This window comes from Pseudophryne corroboree, chromosome 12 (assembly GCF_028390025.1).
Source record: "Pseudophryne corroboree isolate aPseCor3 chromosome 12, aPseCor3.hap2, whole genome shotgun sequence".
Taxonomy (NCBI): domain Eukaryota; kingdom Metazoa; phylum Chordata; class Amphibia; order Anura; family Myobatrachidae; genus Pseudophryne; species Pseudophryne corroboree.
In genome coordinates this window covers 60,411,766-60,434,466 of record NC_086455.1, presented here as the reverse complement: position 1 = coordinate 60,434,466, position 22,701 = coordinate 60,411,766, and the positions used below count along the sequence as shown (strand labels likewise).

At 46.2% G+C, this 22,701-nt stretch overlaps 1 protein-coding gene across 1 annotated transcript in view; it reads left to right on the top strand.

Annotated features, from left to right (window-relative positions):
• The window catches only part of POLE2 (DNA polymerase epsilon 2, accessory subunit), a 156,252-nt gene that overhangs the window by 46,648 nt on the left and 86,903 nt on the right, over positions 1 to 22,701 (top strand). The window contains exons 3-4 of the mRNA XM_063947544.1: positions 14,190 to 14,265; positions 22,170 to 22,247. Coding sequence (XP_063803614.1) covers positions 14,190 to 14,265; positions 22,170 to 22,247 — 154 coding nt within the window. The remainder of the gene's footprint in view (positions 1 to 14,189; positions 14,266 to 22,169; positions 22,248 to 22,701) is intronic.

Below are 22,701 nucleotides of genomic sequence, written 5' to 3'. Positions count from 1 at the left end.
CTCACCGTTACCTAAAATCGGCCTTACCAACTTCCCCCATGGAAAGGGAGATAGTGTTGGAGGCAATTCACAAACTCTTTCTCCAGCAGGTGGTGGTAGAGGTCCCCCCCCTTCAAAGGGGAAGGGGCTACTATTCCACTATGTTTGTGGTACCGAAACCGGACGGTTCGGTCACACCCATTTTAAATTTAAAATCCCTCAACATTTATCTGAAGAAATTCAAGTTCAAAATGGAATCGCTCAGAGCGGTCATTGCAAGCCTGGAGGAAGGGGATTTTATGGTGTCTCTGGACATCAAGGATGCTTACTTGCACGTCCCCATTTATCCGCCTCATCAGGAGTACCTCAGGTTTGTGGTACGGGACTGTCATTACCAATTCCAGACGTTGCCGTTTGGCCTGTCCACGGCACCGAGAGTTTTTACCAAAGTGATGGCGGAAATGATGGTGCTCCTTCGGAAGCAAGGGGTTACAATTATCCCATACTTGGACGATCTCCTCATAAAGGCGAGGTCCAGGGAGCAGTTGCTGATCAGCGTAGCACACTCTCAGAAAGTGTTGCATCAGCACGGCTGGATTCTGAACATTCCAAAGTCGCAGCTGATTCCTGCGACGCGTCTGCCCTTCCTGGGCATGATTCTGGACACAGACCAGAAGAAGGTGTTTCTCCCGGAGGAGAAGGCTCAGGAGCTCGTGACTCTGGTCAGAGACCTCCTAAAGCCAAAACAGGTGTCGGTGCATCGCTGCACGTGAGTCCTGGGAAAGATGGTGGCGTCATACGAAGCCATTCCCTTCGGCAGGTTCCATGCGAGAATCTTTCAGTGGGATCTGCTGGACAAGTGGTCCGGATCGCATCTTCAGATGCATCGGATGATCACCCTGTCCCCCAGGGCCAGGGTGTCTCTTCTGTGGTGGCTACAAGGTGCTCACCTCCTCGAGGGCCGCAGATTCGGCATACAGGACTGGGACACGACCTCCACCCGGGAGAGTGGGGACTTCATCAAGAAGTCTTCACGCAGATTGCAAATCGATGGGAACTGCCACAGGTGGACATGATGGCGTCCCGTCTCAACAAAAAGCTAAAAAGATATTGCGCCAGGTCAAGGGACCCTCAGGCGATAGCTGTGGACGCACTAGTAACACCGTGGGTGTTCCAGTCGGTCTACGTGTTTCCTCCTCTTCCTCTCATACCAAAGGTGCTGATAATTGTAAGAAAAAGAGGAGTGAGAACAATACTCATTGTTCCGGATTGGCCACGAAGGACTTGGTACCCGGAATTGCAAGAAATGCTCACAGAGGACCCATGGCCTCTGCCTCTCAGACAGGACCTGTTACAACAAGGGCCCTGTCTGTTCCAAGACTTACCGCGGCTGCGTTTGACGGCATGGCGGTTGAACACCGGATCCTAGCAGAAAAGGGCATTCCGGAAGCAGCTATTCCTACGCTGATAAAGGCTAGGAAGGACGTGACAGCAAAACATTATCATCGTATATGGCGAAAATATGTTGCTTGGTGTGAGGCCAGGAAGGCCCCTACAGAGGAATTCCAGCTGGGTCGATTCCTGCACTTCCTACAGTCAGTTGTGACTATGGGCCTAAAATTGGGGTCCATAAAGGTCCAGATTTCGGCCCTATCCATTTTCTTTCAAAAAGAACTGGCTTCACTGCCTGAAGTTCAGACGTTTGTTAAGGGAGTGCTGCATATTCAGCCTCGTTTTGTGCCACCAGTGGCACCTTGGGATCTTAACGTGATCTTGGCTTTCCTGAAATCCCACTGGTTTGAGCCACTTAAGACGGTGGAGCTAAAGTATCTCACGTGGAAAGTGGTCATGCTGTTGGCCCTAGCCTCAGCTAGGCGTGTGTCAGAATTGGCGGCTTTGTCATGTAAAAGCCCCTATCTGGTTTTCCATATGGACAGGGCAGAATTGCGAACTCGTCCGCAGTTTCTGCCAAAGGTGGTGTCATCTTTTCATCTGAACCAACCCATTGTGGTGCCTGCGGCTACTCGTGACTTGGAGGATTCCAAGTTGCTTGATGTAGTCAGGGCTTTGAAGATCTATGTTGCCAGGACGGCTGGAGTCAGGAAGACTGACTCGCTGTTTATCCTGTATGCATCCAACAAGCTGGGTGCTCCTGCTTCAAAGCAAACCATTGCTTGCTGGATCTGTAACACGATTCAGCAGGCTCATTCTGCGGCTGGATTGCCGCATCCAAAATCAGTAAAAGCCCATTCCACAAGGAAGGTGGGCTCTTCTTGGGCGGCTGCCCGAGGGGTCTCGGCATTACAGCTTTGCCGAGCTGCTACTTGGTCGGGTTCAAACACATTTGCAAAGTTCTACAAGTTTGATACCCTGGCTGAGGAGTACTTGGTGTTTGCCCATTCGGTGCTGCAGAGTCATCCGCACTCTCCCGCCCGTTTGGGAGCTTTGGTATAATCCCCATGGTCCTTACGGAGTCCCCAGCATCCACTAGGACGTTAGAGAAAATAAGAATTTACTTACCGGTAATTCTATTTCTCGTAGTCCGTAGTGGATGCTGGGCGCCCGTCCCAAGTGCGGACTTTCTGCAATACGTGTATATAGTTATTGCTTAATAAAGGGTTATGTTATGTTGACATCCATTGGTTGATGCTCTGTTGGTTATTCATACTGTTAACTGGGTAAGTTTATCACAAGTTATACGGTGTGATCGGTGTGGCTGGTATGAGTCTTACCCGGGATTCCAAAATCCTTTCTTTGTAATGTCAGCTCTTCCGGGCACAGTTTCCTTAACTGAGGTCTGGAGGAGGGGCATAGAGGGAGGAGCCAGTGCACACCAGATAGTACTAAATCTTTCTTTAGAGTGCCCAGTCTCCTGCGGAGCCCGCTATTCCCCATGGTCCTTAAGGAGTCCCCAGCATCCACTACGGACTACGAGAAATAGAATTACCGGTAAGTAAATTCTTATTTTTTCCCATCTCTCTCAACAACCTTTTTTAACATACTTTTTAATGTTTTATTAAACCTTTCCACCAACCCGTCTGTTTGGGGATGGTAGATGGACGTCCTGAGGTGAGTGACCTTAAATAATTTGCACAATTCCTTCATGATCCTTGACATAAATGGAGTACCTTGGTCAGTCAAAATTTCTTTTGGTATTCCCACTCTACTAAAAACCTGCACCAGCTCTCTAGCTATTGCCTTGGTTGTGATAGTGCGTAAAGGGACAGCCTCAGGATATCGAGTGGCATAGTCCATAATTACCAGGATATACTGATGGCCCCGAGCAGACTTTAACAAGGGCCCCACGAGATCGATGGCTATTCTGTCAAACGGGACCTCTATAATAGGCATGGGAACTAGTGGGCTCCTGAAATGGGGTCTAGGGGCATGATACTGGCATTTAGGACAGGAAGAACAATATTCAGACACTTCTTAATAAACCCTTGGCCAAAAGAACCTTTGTAAAACTCTTTCAGTGGTTTTTTCTGCCCCTAAATGTCCTGCGGTAACGTGACTATGAGCTAAATCTAGTACCGTTCTCCGATAAGGCTGGGGAACTACCAGCTGTTCCACCACATCCTCACCCCTTTTGACAATGTGGTACAAGAGCTCATTACAGATGGCCATGTGGGGATACGTAACCCTGTCACCTGGTGCCACAGGTTCCCCATTAACAACCTTAACATTCTCCCTAGCCTTTATTAAGGTAGGATCCTTTAACTGTTCAGACGCAAACAGATCCTTCTTTACCTCCAGGTCAGGCACGCTTTCAGTTCTAACTACTATGTCTCTGTTCCCAGCAAGAGGGTCCTCACTGGACTCCCCATCTGTCACTTCCCCAGCCAAACTAGCAAAAGGCAAAGGGTCATAAAGTTCCAAAGACACACGTACATCCATAAAATCACCGGTATTATCAACTGGCTCTTTACTTCTCACATCTGTTGATAACCGTGATTCCCACAGTTTCCAAAAATGAGGAAAATCCCTCCCTATTATGGCCTCATGCACCAAGGTGGGGACCAGTCCTACTTTAACAATTGCTGACCCACAACAAGTTTCTATATTCACTTCAGCAGTGACATAATGTTGGGTATCCCCATGTATGCAAGTTACCCCAATAGGTATTTGCTGGACCTTTAAGGGGTTCACTAACCCAGCTTTCACGAGGGTAACTAAACTTCCTGAATCTAGCAAGGCCTCTACCCGGTTACCCTCTAAGGACACATCACACATTTGTTTTTCCTGCTCAGGTGAAGGTACCACAGTACAGGCTAACCTAGCAAAGAAAGACATTCTGCGACATTCAAAGGCAGCATCACATTGCATGGGTTCTTGCGTGACTAGGCAAATGGCAATAACATGACCTGGCATACCACACGATTATCAACCCGTTTGGGCAGCATAGACCGTTCTAGCCCCATTGGCCTGTCTCCAGGGCCAGTGTTTACAGTCTCTCCAGCCTTGCGTTCTCTTATCCGCCCAGCAACATTTTCCCAAGGAACAGTCTTACCAGTCTTTACTGAAGGGCGCTGTCGAGGATCTATGGGTTGCTGGGTGGTCATCAGTAGTTCCTCTGCTGCCAAATACCTCTCTACCATGTCCACTAATTGGTCAGCAGTACCCGGGTTTCCATGGCTCACCCACTTGCGCAGGACCATGGGCAAAGATCTCAAGTAGCGGTCCATGACGACTCTTTCAACCATCTGGGGACCAGTTAATGTATCTGGCTGTAACCATTTTTTTGTTAGCTGTATAAGGTCGTGCATCTGGGAGCGAGGAGGCTTCTCCATGGCGTACACCCACCGGTGCACCCGTTGTGCTCGTACTGACAGCGTGACTCCCAGGCGGGTCAGGATCTCAGTCTTTAGTTTATCATAGTCCCGAGCCTCAGCAGGGCTTAAATCAAAGTACGCTTTTTGGGGCTCACCTGACAGGAAAGGTGCCAGCAGACTGGCCCACTGTGCTTTCGGCCAGTTCTCACGCTCGGCAGTCCTTTCAAACGTGGTCAGGTAGGCCTCCACATCATCAGCCTCTGTCATTTTCTGCAGGAAGTGACTGGCCCGTATAGAACTAGAGCTGGTCGGAGCACTGACGGCCACATCTCCAATCCGGGCTGCAAGGCTCTGCACCACTTCTGTTAAGGCCTCTCTATCCTGACGCTGTTGCCTGTAAAGTTCGTCAACAGCTGCCTGCTGTTGTCTCCTATTTTCCTCCATTGCCACCTGCTGCTGTCTGTTGGCCTCCTGCTGTAGTCTCCAATTTTCCTCCATTGCCACCTGCTGCTGTCTGTTGGCCTCCTGCTGAGCCGCTGTAGCTTGCAGCAAGGCTTTAAGCAGTTCCTCCATGTCAACAGATTTTTCAGGTGGCTTTGTAGCTGCTTTCACCCAGGACATATATCAAACCCTCAGGGGTGAGTCTCAGCAACTTCACACTGGGCTGTATCTGCATAAACCACCGTTTTCTGCAGGCCTCATAAAGCTGCTGCTTTCACTTATGCGCAGAATGGACTGCTCGCATTCTCCACCAAGTTGTAACACTGTAAGGGTGCAAGGTACCGTTTCCTGGGGTATATGGCAGCAGGCAGCAGCTGAGGAACAACACAAGTCCAGTATCTGGTACAACTGGCCCCAGCAAGTTTTATTGTACAGAAAATAAAACAAACACCAAAAGAAAATACCTTGTCTGTCCGGCACTAACTAAACATGAGATGTTCCTAACTATCACTAAACAAAAAAAACACAGAGTTCTCCAGCAAACACTGTATAGCTCACTTGTATCAGGAAGCGTGTTTCTCTCACAGAGATCCTGCAGTCTTCCCAGGCAGTCTGCACACCCTAATCAGGCCAGCAGCTCTATAACACTCTTACACAGCTGAAAGCCTGATTAGCCTTCTGTGAGGCCAAAGACCCGAACTGGGCCCAATGTCTGGAACTTGCCCCATCTCTTTCAGGGCCCTTACCCAGCTTTTCCAACAAACTGAAAAGGTTCTATCAAAACAAAACATATTCCTAGAAGTTTTCATTTTTCTAATACATGTAAGACAAGAACCTGGGACAAACATACCTGCCCTCAAACACTATCCCAGTGTTCTTGTCACAATATATATATATATATATATATATATATATATACACACAAATATACACATCCGGCACTCTGTGCAGCAATAGAAATGCCTGGGTGCCCTCCTAAAGATAATGCAGTATCTGTACCTTCCCCACCTGTGGCTCAGGTGTATCTGGCAAAGGACAAGAGGCGGCACTCCAAGGTCTTGAAAAAACTTTTATATGCAAAGCATAGTGCAAAACAGGGCAATAAAGTGCAAAAAATAGAAAAACATGGAGGTCTTACGACGTTTCAAGGCATCAAGCCTTTTCCTCAGGTAAGGATACCTATGTACAGTGTAGTGTGCAGAAGGAAAGAACCAAACCCATAGAATGAATCACTCACCTTTTAAAGCTGTGCAGGAGCGGGTGTTCCCGGCGTCTGTGTCCGGGACTTCCGGGTACGTCACACGGGCGGCGCATGGCTGACGTGTCCGTTGCCAAGCAACGGTTGCGCAAACAGGCGCCGGGGAGACCCGTCAGAGCTGTGAGGGAAATGTAAACAGTGATCGTCAAGTGTGTGCAAGACGTAACTTATGACACCCAAGCAGGGTGAATGAAGAGTGAAAGTGAATTGCATTAAAAACATATAAGAAGATAAAAGTTACTTGTAATCAGCTGAGGAATAATAAGAATTTACTTACCGATAATTCTATTTCTCATAGTCCGTAGTGGATGCTGGGAACTCCGTAAGGACCATGGGGAATAGCAGCTCCGCAGGAGACTGGGCACAAATAGAAAGCTTTAGTACTACCTGGTGTGCACTGGCTCCTCCCCCTATGACCCTCCTCCAAGCCTCAGTTAGGATACTGTGCCCGGACGAGCGTACACAATAAGGAAGGATTTTGAATCCCGGGTAAGACTCATACCAGCCACACCAATCACACCGTACAACCCGTGATCTGAACCCAGTTTACAGTATGATAAACAGAGGAGCCTCTAGAAAAGATGTCTCACTACAACAATAACCCGATTTAGTTAACAATAACTATGTACAAGTATTGCAGACAATCCGCACTTGGGATGGGCGCCCAGTATCCACTACGGACTATGAGAAATAGAATTATCGGTAAGTAAATTCTTATTTTCTCTGACGTCCTAGTAGATGCTGGGAACTCCGTAAGGACCATGGGTATTATACCAAAGCTCCCAAACGGGCGGGAGAGTGCGGATGACTCTGCAGCACCGAATGAGAGAACTCCAGGTCCTCCTCAGCCAGGGTATCAAATTTGTAGAATTTAGCAAACGTGTTTGCCCCTGACCAAGTAGCTGCTCGGCAAAGTTGTAAAGCCGAGACCCCTCGGGCGGCCGCCCAAGATGAGCCCACTTTCCGTGTGGAATGGGCTTTTACAGATTTTGGCTGTGGCAAGCCTGCCACAGAATGTGCAAGCTGAATTGTACTACAAATCCAACGAGCAATAGTCTGCTTAGAAGCAGGAGCACCCAGCTTGTTGAGTGCATACAGGATAAACAGCGAGTCAGATTTTCTGACTCCAGCCGTCCTGGAAACGTATATTTTCAGGGCCCTGACTACGTCCAGCAACTTGGAGTCCTCCAAGTCCCTAGTAGCCGCAGGTACCACAATAGGCTGATTCAGGTGAAACGCTGAAACCACCTTAGGGAGAAACTGAGGACGAGTCCTCAATTCTGCCCTATCCGTATGAAAAATTAGGTAAGGGCTTTTATAGGATAAAGCCGCCAATTCTGACACGCGCCTGGCTGAAGCCAGGGCCAATAGCATTACCACTTTCCATGTGAGATATTTTAAGTCCACAGTGGTGAGTGGTTCAAACCAATGTGATTTTAGGAACCCCAAAACCACATTGAGATCCCAAGGTGCCACTGGAGGCACAAAAGGAGGCTGTATATGCAGCACCCCTTTGACAAACGTCTGAACTTCAGGAACTGAAGCCAGTTCTTTTTGGAAGAAGATCGACGGGGCCGAAATTTGAACCTTAATGGACCCTAATTTTAGGCCCATAGACAGTCCTGTTTGCAGGAAATGCAGAAAACGACCCAGTTGAAATTCCTCTGTAGGGGCCTTCCTGGCCTCGCACCACGCAACATATTTACGCCAAATACGGTGATAATGCTGCACGGTTACATCCTTCCTAGCTTTGATCAGGGTAGGGATGACTTCATCCGGAATGCCTTTTTCCTTCAGGATCCGGCGTTCAACCGCCATGCCGTCAAACGCAGCCGCGGTAAGTCTTGGAACAGACAGGGTCCCTGCTGGAGCAGGTCCCTTCGTAGAGGTAGAGGCCACGGGTCCTCCGTGAGCATCTCTTGAAGTTCCGGGTACCAAGTCCTTCTTGGCCAATCCGGAGCCACGAGTTTAGTCCTTACTCCTCTCCTTCTTATGATTCTCAGTACCTTGGGTATGAGAGGCAGAGGAGGGAACACATACACTGACTGGTACCCCCACGGTGTTACCAGCGCGTCCACAGCTATTGCCTGAGGGTCCCGTGACCTGGCGCAATACCTGTCTAGTTTTTTGTTGAGGCGTGACGCCATCATGTCCACCTTTGGTTTTTCCCAACGGTTCACAATCATGTGGAAGACTTCTGGGTGAAGTGCCCACTCTCCCGGGTGGAGGTCGTGCCTGCTGAGGAAGTCTGCTTCCCAGTTGTCCACTCCCGGAATGAACACTGCTGACAGTGCTATCACATGATTTTCCGCCCAGCGAAGAATCCTTGCAACTTCTGCCATTGCCCTCCTGCTTCTTGTGCCACCCTGTCTGTTTACGTGGGCGACTGCCGTGATGTTGTCTGACTGAATCAGCACCGGCTGACCTTGAAGCAGAGGTCGTGCTAGGCTTAGAGCATTGTAGATGGCCCTTAGCTCCAGGATATTTATGTGAAGTGATGTCTCCAGGCTTGACCACAAGCCCTGGAAATTTCTTCCTTGTGTGACTGCTCCCCAGCCTCTCAGGCTGGCATCCGTGGTCACCAGGACCCAGTCCTGAATGCCGAATCTGCGGCCCTCTAGAAGATGAGCACTCTGCAACCACCACAGAAGAGACACCCTTGTCCTTGGGGACAGGGTTCTCCGTTGATGCATCTGAAGATGCGATCCGGACCATTTGTCCAGCAGATCCCACTGGAACGTTCTTGCGTGGAATCTGCCAAATGGAATCGCTTCGTAGGAAGCTACCATCTTTCCCAAGACTCTTGTGCATTGATGCACTGAGACTTGCCCTGGTTTCAGGAGGTTTCTGACCAGTTCGGATAACTCCCTGGCTTTCTCCTCCGGAAGGAACACCTTTTTCTGGACTGTGTCCAGAATCATCCCTAGGAACAGAAGACGTGTTGTCGGAATCAGCTGCGATTTTGGGATATTTAGAATCCAGCCGTGCTGCCGTAGCACTACTTGAGATAGGGCTACTCCGACTACTAACTGTTCTCTGGATCTTGCTCTTATCAGGAGATCGTCCAAGTAAGGGATAATTAAAACGCCTTTTCTTCGAAGAAGAATCATCATTTCGGCCATTACCTTGGTAAAGACCCGAGGTGCCGTGGATAATCCAAACGGCAGCGTCTGAAACTGATAGTGACAGTTTTGTACCACAAACCTGAGGTACCCTTGATGAGAAGGGTAAATGGGGACATGGAGGTAGGCATCTTTGATGTCCAGAGACACCATATAGTCCCCCTCTTCCAGGTTCGCGATCACTGCCCTGAGTGACTCCATCTTGAATTTGAACCTCTGTATGTAAGTTTCAAAGACTTCAGATTTAAAATTGGTCTCACCGAGCCGTCCGGCTTCGGTACCACAAACAGCGTGGAATAATACCCCTTCCCTTGTTGCAGGAGGGGTACCTTGATTATCACCTGCTGGGAATACAGCTTGTGAACTGCCTCCAATACTGCCTCCCTGTCGGAGGGAGACGTTGGTAAAGCAGACTTCAGGAACCGGCGAGGGGGAGACGTCTCGAACTCCAATTTGTACCCCTGAGATACTACTTGCAGGATCCAGGGGTCCACTTGCGAGTGAGCCCACTGCGCGCTGAAATTCTTGAGACGGGCCCCCACCGTGCCCGAGTCCGCTTGTAAGGCCCCAGCGTCATGTTGAGGACTTGGCAGAAGCGGGGGAGGGCTTTTGTTCCTGGGAAGTGGCTGTCCGTTGCAGTCTTTTTCCCCTTCCTCTGCCCCGGGGCAGAAAAGAGGAACCTTTTGCCCGCTTGCCCTTATGGGGACGAAAGGACTGAGCCGGATAAGACGGCGTCTTTTTATGTTGAGAGGCTACCTGGGGTAAAAATGTGGATTTCCCAGCAGTTGCCGTGGCCACCAGGTCCGATAGACCGACCCCAAATAACTCCTCCCCTTTATAAGGCAATATTTCCATATGCCGTTTAGAGTCCGCATCACCTGACCACTGTCGCGTCCATAATCCTCTTCTGGCAGAAATGGACAGCGCACTCACTCTTGAAGCCAGAGTGGAAATATCCCTCTGTGCATCTCGCATATATAGAAATGCATCTTTTAAATGCTCTATAGTCAGTAATATACTGTCCCTATCCAGGGTATCAATATTTTCAGTCAGGGAATCCGACCAAGCCACCCCAGCGCTGCACATCCAGGCTGAGGCGATTGCTGGTCGCAGTATAACACCAGTATGTGTGTATATACTTTTAAGGATATTCTCCAGTTTTCTGTCACCTGGTTCCTTGAGGGCGGCCGTATCAGGAGACGGTAACGCCACTTGTTTTGATAAGCGTGTGAGCGCTTTATCCACTCGAGGGGGTGTTTCCCAACGCGCCCTAACCTCTGGCGGGAAAGGGTATAATGCCAATAACTTTTTAGAAATTATCAGTTTTTTATCGGGGGAAACCCACGCTTCATCACACACCTCATTTAATTCGTCTGATTCAGGAAAAACTACAGGTAGTTTTTTCACACCCCACATAATACCCTTTTTAGTGGTACTTGCAGTATCAGAAATGTTTAACACCTCTCTCATTGCCGTGATCATGTAACGTGTGGCCCTACTGGAAGTCACGTTTGTCTCCTCACCGTCGACACTGGAGTCAGTATCCGTGTCGACGTCAGTATCCACCACCTGAGGTAACGGCCTTTTTAGAGACCCTGATGGTTTTTGAGACGCCTGGACAGGGACTAGCTGATTAGTCTGCTGTCTCATGTCATCAACCGTCTTTTGTAAGGAGCTGACACTGTCACGTAAATCCTTCCATAAAGCCATCCACTCAGGTGTCGACTCCTTAGGGGGTGACATCTCTATTATAGGCAATTGCCCCGCCTCCACATCATTTTCCTCCTCATACATGTCGACACAAACGTACCGACACACAGTACACGCACAGGGAATGCTCTGATAGAGGACAGGACCCCACTAGCCCTTTGGGGAGACAGAGGGAGAGTATGCCAGCACACACCAGAGCGCTATATATAGATATAGGGACAACCTTATATAAGTGTTTCTCCCTTATAGCTGCTGTATTGTTAATAACCCGCCAATTAGTGCCCCCCTCTCTTTTTTTACCCTGTTTCTGTAGTGCAGGACTGCAGGGGAGAGTCAGGGAGACGTCCTTCCAGCGGAGCTGTGAGGGAAAATGGCGCCTGTGTGCTGAGGAGATAGGCTCCGCCCCCTTCTCGGCGGCCTTTCTCCCGCTTTTTGTGAAAATCTGGCAGGGGTTAAAATTCATCCATATAGCCCAGGAGCTATATGTGATGTATTTTTAGCCAGCCAAGGTGTTTCTATTGCTGCTCAGGGCGCCCCCCCCCCCCCCCTAGCGCCCTGCACCCTCAGTGACCGGAGTGTGAAGTGTGCTGAGAAGCAATGGCGCACAGCTGCAGTGCTGTGCGCTACCTTGTGGAAGACAGGATGTCTTCTGCCGCCGATTTGCCGGACTCTTCTTGCTTCTGGCTCTGTAAGGGGGCCGGCGGCGCGGCTCTGGGACCGAGCTCCAAGGCTGGGCCTGTGAGCGGTCCCTCTGGAGCTAATGGTGTCCAGTAGCCAAGAAGCCCAATCCACTCTGCACGCAGGTGAGTTCGCTTCTTCTCCCCTTAGTCCCTCGATGCAGTGAGCCTGTTGCCAGCAGGTCTCACTGAAAATAAAAAACCTAAACTAAAACTTTCACTAAGAAGCTCAGGAGAGCCCCTAGTGTGCACCCTTCTCGTTCGGGCACAAAAATCTAACTGGGGCTTGGAGGAGGGTCATAGGGGGAGGAGCCAGTGCACACCAGGTAGTACTAAAGCTTTCTATTTGTGCCCAGTCTCCTGCGGAGCCGCTATTCCCCATGGTCCTTACGGAGTTCCCAGCATCCACTAGGACGTCAGAGAAAAAGAGAAGCCCTAAATCGTGGTTATAGCAGCATATGATACAAAGGGATTAAAATACACAAATTACAACTAATAGCACCATAAGCTTAATCAGATAGGTGGGCTAACATGCGATGAATAGGCCATTGGATTGGATCCCTACTAGGTTACTACACATCAACGCAGGGAGACAAGGGAAGGGAAAGGATGGGAAGGGGGAGGGGAGGGGGAGAAAGGGGAAAGGAAGATGGAAGCGAAAAAAAGGGAGGGGAAGGGGGATCAGGCAATGACGGGGGGAGGGGGAAAAGGACAAATGGGCCGGAACCGACTGGTGTATAGGTTCATATTAAAGAAATACATTCCAAGTAAATTTTTCATTTAGTCCATTTGGTGATAATGTATCCAATAAGAAAATCCATTTGGATTCACATTTGGATAATGCTGTATGTCGGTCGCCCCCTCTCACAGGGCTCGGAATGTGATCGATGATCTTGTATCGCAGGCTAGATAGTGGATGGCCCTTTAATTTAAAGTGGCGTGCAACCGGTTGGTCCACAGGTTTGCCATCGAGTGATGCTTTAATGGCAGATCGATGTAACGCCATCCTATCCCTAAGGTTTCTAATGATCTGTCCGACATATAATAAGCCACATGGGCAGATTATGGTATATACAATGAATGATGTCGTACACGTGACCACGTGTTTAATTTTGTATTGCTTGCCCGTATGTGGGTTATTAAAACTGTGACCGGTTTCCAAATATTTGCATGTGGTGCAGGATGCACATCGATAGCACCCTGGTTTTTTAACTTGTGTAGAGGCATTCAGAGTTAGAGTGATATTGGTTTTCACTAAAAAGTCCCTGAGGTTAGGTCCCCTCTTGTAGCTAGGCATCAAAGAGGTGCCTTTGAAACAAGGTAATTCTTTGTCACCCGTCACAATAGGCCATAAACCTTTGGTGGCACGTGGAAGAACTTTACTGACAGTTGAAAACCGAGTAACAAATGGAATCCGTGATTGTAGTGGTTGTTGTGGAACTTTATAAAGCAGTTGTTCTCTGGGAATATTAAGTACTTCGTTTCTGGAACGCATAAGATCCCGTAACTTATAGCCTCTATGAGCAAATTTTTGGATCATGTGATCCAGCGTCGTGACTAGAGTTGTACGATCACTGGAAATGCGTGCTGCCCGAAGCATTTGTGATCTGGGTAAACCGCGTATAAGTGCAGGGGGATGACAGCTACTGTGATGTAGAAGCGTGTTGCGATCCGTGGGTTTTGAGAATAGTTTGGTATGAATGCACTTATCCTTGATCTCGATGGTGACGTCCAAGTAATTGATACTTGTAGAGCTGATCTGATACGTGAATTTGATAGGTGAGTTGGCTGTGTTGATGTGTTCGATAAAGGTGATTAATTCCTGTTCGGTGCCAGACCAGAGGATTAGCAGATCGTCTATATACCGTGTGTATAGCGTTATTTTGTTTACGGTCTCCATGGATGAAAAGAAAATATATATATATATATATATATATATGTGTGTGTGTGTGTGTGTGTATATATATATATATATATATATATATATATATATATATATATATATAATATGTGTGTGTGTGTATTAGTCAAAGAGGGGGCACATTTATTTAAGCATACTCAACATATCCATGTTGTGTATCTCAAACGTTTGCTGCCCAAATAGGACTTTCATCAGGAGGCACTAAAATACGTCATAGATCCAACTGTACACACAAGGAAACTTGCTGTGTTTTTGCATACCTAATTATCTGTTGTCCTGTACAAGCTCACACTATACATTTTCGCTCAGTGTCCTCCAACATGATTGAGAAGTCTGCAGTGGAGACGGCCGTACAGGAATGCAGCCGGTCCTGTGATGAAACAATGTAAGATAATGTCTACTGATTATTTTTTTGCCTTTATTGTCCCTGATGAGATTGGCCTATGTATTTTGACAATAGACATTAAAGCTCCCCTGTTTTCATGTATCATAAAAGGATTCAGTAAATGAACTGCAAATGAGTAATTAGTCCCTAGATAGATGGCTTCACCACATACAAATGCTGAACTATAGTCATGCTAATCAGCCAACTAAATTACTGTTTTCAACAATTATCGGTCAGTGTATGGATCTCAGTGATGATTGTCCACAGCCTGAAAATGACTGAAAATCCATCTGGATTGTTTGGTTATCAGACCGGTCTGTTCAACCAGCTAACTTCAGCCTTTTACTGGAGATCCCCTCCGTAGATTGTGTATAGTATATAGACACTCCAACTATCACGCGTTAGCCAGCCTACTCCATAGTGACTGTGGCCACCCCTCAGAGAGGTGGTCTTCAGTTTGCCGGCTGTTCGGATACCGGCGCCGGAATCCCGACAGCCGGCATACCAACACTTTTTCTCCCACTTGGGGGTCCATGACCCCCCCTGGAGGGAGAATAAATAGCGTGGCGCGTGTAGTGCGCCACCGTGCCCGCAGCATGGCGAGCGCAGCGAGCCCACAAGGGGCTCATTTGCGCTCGCCACGCTGTCGGTATGCCGGCGGTTGGGATCCCGGCGCCGGTATACTGGTCACCGGGAGCCCAGCCGCCGGCATACCATACTACACCCTCTCAGAGTACCATGCTTCTGGTTATGTGTGTTATGGTTGTGAAAGTTGTTTGCCTTATATTGTGTAATATCTGGAACCCAAAGACACATATCGACTTCCTCTGAACCTTACCTACAGAATTATATTTGTTAGGCTGTATACAGTATTTGTATGTGCACTCTGAGCATGTAGTTCTTTTGCCAACAGTTACCAGTGCTGAAGGATACACAAAAGAATTTCCAAAATATGTGAACCCTGTGTCTGTTTGTTCAAGGATTATGGTTTTCCGAAGACTATTTTCCTTTACTTGTATAGTAGTGTATACTGGGCATCCCTGTGTGCTTATCAGATTTGATCCACGTGTCCAGTTGGTGGACCATAATCTGTTGAAAACTTTTCCAAGGGTACTTACAATACGTAGTGTGGGCTATGTTTATGACAGGCTGTGTTATTCCTGTGCCCTCTGTTGTTGTGATCATCCTGGCACTTGTAAATGTAGGGAGGAGAGATTCCAGCTGGTCTGCCGCCTAGATCCTGGATTTAATTGCCTGAAGATCCTTGCTGGTTGGCAGGGACCTCAGGTGCTGTAGCATTTGCTCTATCCCTGCTAGCTTTGTTGGGGAATGTGTACTGTTATAACCTCAGCAGGGAGCTAGACCCATGTGTGTAAGAGCGCGGTCTGTGTTATTGAGAGCAGGGCCTTTGTGCGGTGGGTCTTCCAGAGAACAGAGACATTGATGTCAGTCAGAGCCAGTAGATGCCACTGCTGCTCCGTGTATGTCCCCTCTGCTTCTGCTGATTGTCTTTGCACCCAATATGGATCTTTAGCTTGCTGGTGACATTTTGACAGCCAGGGCTTCTACTAGAGTGGATGCAGGTCATGACTGGCTACAGATAGGTTTAGTTGCTCATAACTTAGTATTTCAGTGGGGTGGTAAACTTTATTACATTTTACAGCACATTTAACAATTGTAACCCTGTGCTTGGGCAGATCATATGGGTACATAGGGTGGAATTCAAATGTTTGAAAAGTCGGTTGGGTGTCTGTTTTTACCTGTCTATTAGATAGGAAAAACAGACTCCCAACTGACTTTTCAAACATTTGAATCTCCATCAATGTGTCAGTATAGATAAACCTGAATAGAGATGTGTGTGTGTGTGTGTGTGTGTGTGTATATATATATATATATATATATATATATATATATATATATATATAGAGAGAGAGAGAGAGAGTTGCAGGATGGCGGCACTCAGAGTCTTCTTACTCACGTAAGTAGCTGAAAAACTTTTTATTAAGGCATCAACGTTTCGGGTAAGCACCCGTCGTCAGGATAGCATAACAACAAATACCACATCTTACCACATTTATATACCTAAGCATACCTTCATTAGACCTCCTGACCGGTTCCAGCTGGGCGCCGCAGTATCAGATACCGGCCACCGTGCGAGCGTACAACGCAAACGCTGCTCCGTCCCGCTCTGTGACGTCATCCGTGTGCGTCCACCCAGTCCGTCCGGCCCGGCGTCATCAGGTTATCTCCATGGTAACTAATACATAAACAAAGATAAAATCAAACAAGAAACATTAGCGGTTAAAAACAAGATTAAAACATGTTACACACAGTAACCTATAATGATAATAAGCTGTCTCTTTGCATTGGTGAGTATATTGGATATCGTTACCACTAAACATGAATGTTCTACCAAATACTTCGTATAAGGGATTTATTTAACCCTATATCAAAACTAATGGTAACGAAAACTGTTATCAAAACACTTAAGGTGGATAAACGACTGCTGAGTTACATAAAACACTTCAGACCTAAGGTGTCATTAAGTCCCCTAGGGGCTATAGTGTCCAATTGGAAAATCCATCTGCTTTCCAATTGGAGAAGCGCTTTTCCTCGATTGCCACCCCTAATGGTAGCTGGTACATGATCGATCAGTTTAGATCGCAAACTGGCTATACTATGTTTAGCCTGAGCGAAATGTCGCGCTACAGGTTGTTCACTATCACCTGACTCTATGGCTGCCCTGATGGCGGATCTATGTCCTGCCATCCGTTCCCTAAATTGTCGTTCGGTTTTACCGATATAACTCAGTCCACATGGACAAGTTAAGATATATATGACAAATTTAGTAGTGCACGTCAGTGCATGTCTGATTGTATATTTTTTTCCTGAGTGGGGGTGAGTGAACGTACTACCTGGAATAAGGGACCTGCAGGTGGTGCACCCTAGGCAGCGATAGCATCCTGCCCTCTGTGTCAAAAAATGTGTTTGTGATTTCTTCTTTAAGGTGGTGACATCCCTCTTAACAAGGCGGTCACCCAAATTACGGCCTCTAGTATAACAAGAAAGGAGGCGTGAATCTTTGAGTGAAGGCAGGTTTTTATCTGTGTTGATAATAGGCCAAAACTTTTTTGCTACTTTATTGGTGAGTTGGCTTCTAGTATTATATCTATTTACCCAAGGCACAAAAGGTGTTTCTGATGTTGTTTCTCTAGTGGTTCTAAGTACTTCGTCCCTAGGGATAGCTAATACTTTGTCCCTGGTCTTCTCCAATTCTATGCGGGGGTACCCTCTCTCCACGAACTTATTCACCATCTCAGACATAGCTTGTATGGTTTCCACTGGGTCACTAGTAATTCTCCTTACTCGCAACATCTGCGAGTAAGGGAGACCATTTCGAAGTGCTTGTGGATGAAAACTGTCGTGTTTAAGGATAGTATTCCTATCAGTTTCCTTCACGTGCATTGCTGTAATTACTCTCCCAGATTGGAGTGATATTTTTACATCAAGGAAGTTGATGACCGCTGGTGAAATGTTATACGTGAATTGGACTGCATGTCCTGTCCTGTTATGGGTAGTTAGTAAAGTAATTAATGATAATTCATCTCCCAACCAAATTAACAGAAGGTCATCAATGAACCTCACATATAGTGGCAGATATATCATAACTTCAGGTTTAGACAATAGTAGCTGTTGTTCAACCATAATCATGAAGGCGTTGGCGTACGATGGGGCCACATTCGACCCCATCGCACACCCCGCCAATTGCACGTAAAAACGTGCGTCATACATGAAATAATTTCTAGTAAGTACTAGATTAAGAAGTTGTAGAAATAAATGTACCGGGGGCGCTTTATAATGTGGATTATCTGTAATCAACAATTCCACTGCTCTTAACCCATCAGAGTGAGGAATGCATGTATACAGACTATTAACGTCTGCACTACATAGTAGTGTTCCAGGAGGGAGAGGTCCCAAGCTCTGAATTTTTAACAATAAATCTGTCGTATCCTTAAGATAAGTTGTAGAATTCTGAACACATGGATTTAATAGGGAATCTAAATACACAGATATGGGTTGATAGAGGGAGCCCTGGGCAGATATGATAGGTCTGCCCGGGGGCTTCTCCAACCCTTTGTGTATTTTAGGTACTGTATAGTAAATAGGTACCACTGGAAATTCTACAGTGAGCGCTTTGGCTACTTCAGAAGTAATATGTAATTGTGAAACCGCTGTCGATAAAATTGAGTCTATTTCTAATTTGTAACTCATCGTTGGATCACTCGATAATAACTCATAAGTGTTAGTATCAGAAAGTTGTCGTAGACATTCAGCATCATAATCCTCAAGGGATTGTACCACAACCGCTCCTCCCTTGTCAGCTTTACGTATGACAATGTCAGTACGTTTACTTAATTTGCTGACTGTCTCAAGTTCTCCTTTGGACATGTTGTTTCTATATGGTTTTTCATGTTGGGATACTGTGCCAAGTTGATCCATCAATCTAGTGAATGTCCTAATTGATGGATTGGCACTGATTGGGTCAAATGTGGATCTGGGTTGTAGCTTCTTTAAATTCCTGGGTAATGCTGCTTCTGTAGGGTTATTAATTGATGATGGTATTCCCTTGAAGTGCTCCTTAAGTCTCAAGGTCCGATTGAGCTTATAAGTGTCCACTTTCCACTGGAAGCTGTCAAACTTGGTAGTGGGGATGTAAGAAAGGCCTTTGGAAAGGACATCATATTCTTGGTCTGTTAATGGAGTGGAAGATAAGTTAAACACCTTATCTATTTTCTGCGCGGCGGTCTGCCTCTTGCTCTGCCTCGCGTTTTGTCTCCGCGGAGGGGGAGACAAAACGCGAGGCAGAGCAAGAGGCAGACCGCCGCGCAGAAAATAGATAAGGTGTTTAACTTATCTTCCACTCCATTAACAGACCAAGAATATGATGTCCTTTCCAAAGGCCTTTCTTACATCCCCACTACCAAGTTTGACAGCTTCCAGTGGAAAGTGGACACTTATAAGCTCAATCGGACCTTGAGACTTAAGGAGCACTTCAAGGGAATACCATCATCAATTAATAACCCTACAGAAGCAGCATTACCCAGGAATTTAAAGAAGCTACAACCCAGATCCACATTTGACCCAATCAGTGCCAATCCATCAATTAGGACATTCACTAGATTGATGGATCAACTTGGCACAGTATCCCAACATGAAAAACCATATAGAAACAACATGTCCAAAGGAGAACTTGAGACAGTCAGCAAATTAAGTAAACGTACTGACATTGTCATACGTAAAGCTGACAAGGGAGGAGCGGTTGTGGTACAATCCCTTGAGGATTATGATGCTGAATGTCTACGACAACTTTCTGATACTAACACTTATGAGTTATTATCGAGTGATCCAACGATGAGTTACAAATTAGAAATAGACTCAATTTTATCGACAGCGGTTTCACAATTACATATTACTTCTGAAGTAGCCAAAGCGCTCACTGTAGAATTTCCAGTGGTACCTATTTACTATACAGTACCTAAAATACACAAAGGGTTGGAGAAGCCCCCGGGCAGACCTATCATATCTGCCCGGGGCTCCCTCTATCAACCCATATCTGTGTATTTAGATTCCCTATTAAATCCATGTGTTCAGAATTCTACAACTTATCTTAAGGATACGACAGATTTATTGTTAAAAATTCAGAGCTTGGGACCTCTCCCTCCTGGAACACTACTATGTAGTGCAGACGTTAATAGTCTGTATACATGCATTCCTCACTCTGATGGGTTAAGAGCAGTGGAATTGTTGATTACAGATAATCCACATTATAAAGGGCCCCCGGTACATTTATTTCTACAACTTCTTAATCTAGTACTTACTAGAAATTATTTCATGTATGACTCACGTTTTTACGTGCAATTGGCGGGGTGTGCGATGGGGTCGAATGTGGCCCCATCGTACGCCAACGCCTTCATGATTATGGTTGAACAACAGCTACTATTGTCTAAACCTGAAGTTATGATATATCTGCCACTATATGTGAGGTTCATTGATGACCTTCTGTTAATTTGGTTGGGAGATGAATTATCATTAATTACTTTACTAACTACCCATAACAGGACAGGACATGCAGTCCAATTCACGTATAACATTTCACCAGCGGTCATCAACTTCCTTGATGTAAAAATATCACTCCAATCTGGGAGAGTAATTACAGCAATGCACGTGAAGGAAACTGATAGGAATACTATCCTTAAACACGACAGTTTTCATCCACAAGCACTTTGAAATGGTCTCCCTTACTCGCAGATGTTGCGAGTAAGGAGAATTACTAGTGACCCAGTGGAAACCATACAAGCTATGTCTGAGATGGTGAATAAGTTCGTGGAGAGAGGGTACCCCCGCATAGAATTGGAGAAGACCAGGGACAAAGTATTAGCTATCCCTAGGGACGAAGTACTTAGAACCACTAGAGAAACAACATCAGAAACACCTTTTGTGCCTTGGGTAAATAGATATAATACTAGAAGCCAACTCACCAATAAAGTAGCAAAAAAGTTTTGGCCTATTATCAACACAGATAAAAACCTGCCTTCACTCAAAGATTCACGCCTCCTTTCTTGTTATACTAGAGGCCGTAATTTGGGTGACCGCCTTGTTAAGAGGGATGTCACCACCTTAAAGAAGAAATCACAAACACATTTTTTGACACAGAGGGCAGGATGCTATCGCTGCCTAGGGTGCACCACCTGCAGGTCCCTTATTCCAGGTAGTACGTTCACTCACCCCCACTCAGGAAAAAAATATACAATCAGACATGCACTGACGTGCACTACTAAATTTGTCATATATATCTTAACTTGTCCATGTGGACTGAGTTATATCGGTAAAACCGAACGACAATTTAGGGAACGGATGGCAGGACATAGATCCGCCATCAGGGCAGCCATAGAGTCAGGTGATAGTGAACAACCTGTAGCGCGACATTTCGCTCAGGCTAAACATAGTATAGCCAGTTTGCGATCTAAACTGATCGATCATGTACCAGCTACCATTAGGGGTGGCAATCGAGGAAAAGCGCTTCTCCAATTGGAAAGCAGATGGATTTTCCAATTGGACACTATAGCCCCTAGGGGACTTAATGACACCTTAGGTCTGAAGTGTTTTATGTAACTCAGCAGTCGTTTATCCACCTTAAGTGTTTTGATAACAGTTTTCGTTACCATTAGTTTTGATATAGGGTTAAATAAATCCCTTATACGAAGTATTTGGTAGAACATTCATGTTTAGTGGTAACGATATCCAATATACTCACCAATGCAAAGAGACAGCTTATTATCATTATAGGTTACTGTGTGTAACATGTTTTAATCTTGTTTTTAACCGCTAATGTTTCTTGTTTGATTTTGTCTTTGTTTATGTATTAGTTACCATGGAGATAACCTGATGACGCCGGGCCGGACGGACTGGGTGGACGCACACGGATGACGTCACAGAGCGGGACGGAGCAGCGTTCGCGTTGTACGCTCGCACGGTGTCCGGTATCTGATACTGCGGCGCCCAGCTGGAACCGGTCAGGAGGTCTAATGAAGGTATGCTTAGGTATATAAATGTGGTAAGATGTGGTATTTGTTGTTATGCTATCCTGACGACGGGTGCTTACCCGAAACGTTGATGCCTTAATAAAAAGTTTTTCAGCTACTTACGTGAGTAAGAAGACTGAGTGCCGCCATCCTGCAACTCTGTATCATAGGATTATTTCCTTATGGAGGGCACCGGAGCGAATATAGACATTTAAATACTAGTGCCGGATAATCTTGTCTATGTGTGTGTATATATATATATATATATATATATATATATATACATTTTTATACATGTAATTTGCTTATTTTGATTTCTAGAGAGCACATCTTCAATATTATTGGAGCGTACGACATACCCCGTTTCATCTATAACTCTGAGAGAAAGAAGTTCCTACCGTGAGTTAATGCTCTTTGGGGTAATTCAGTTGTATTTTTGTGCCCGCAGCTCCCTTGTAAAGTGACGGGCGATATTGAATTGTTTGCTGCTGAGCGCGAGTGCCGCAAGCGTCCGTTTACTTGTTGCGCATGTTGTTCCCAAATGGACCTGTGCAAACTGCTCTGCATGCTACCAAAGTTCAGTTTGGGCACCTGAAGTACCAACTTTAGGCGGATTATTGCTCGCCACCTGAGGAGGGTGCAAGCATTGACATTGTAAAGGGTACATGGTACACGCAATTGAATAGAAGAGCCATACTGTGGTTGTATAATTCCTAAATCTGGTGATGGATTTTATAATTTAATATTAATAAAGCTTCTGGCGCTAATTATGCACCTATACAATGATTTATTGTTGCATTCAACTTTTTGCTTCTTTTCTGATGGTGCAAAAACATTATTGACTCCTTTGTTA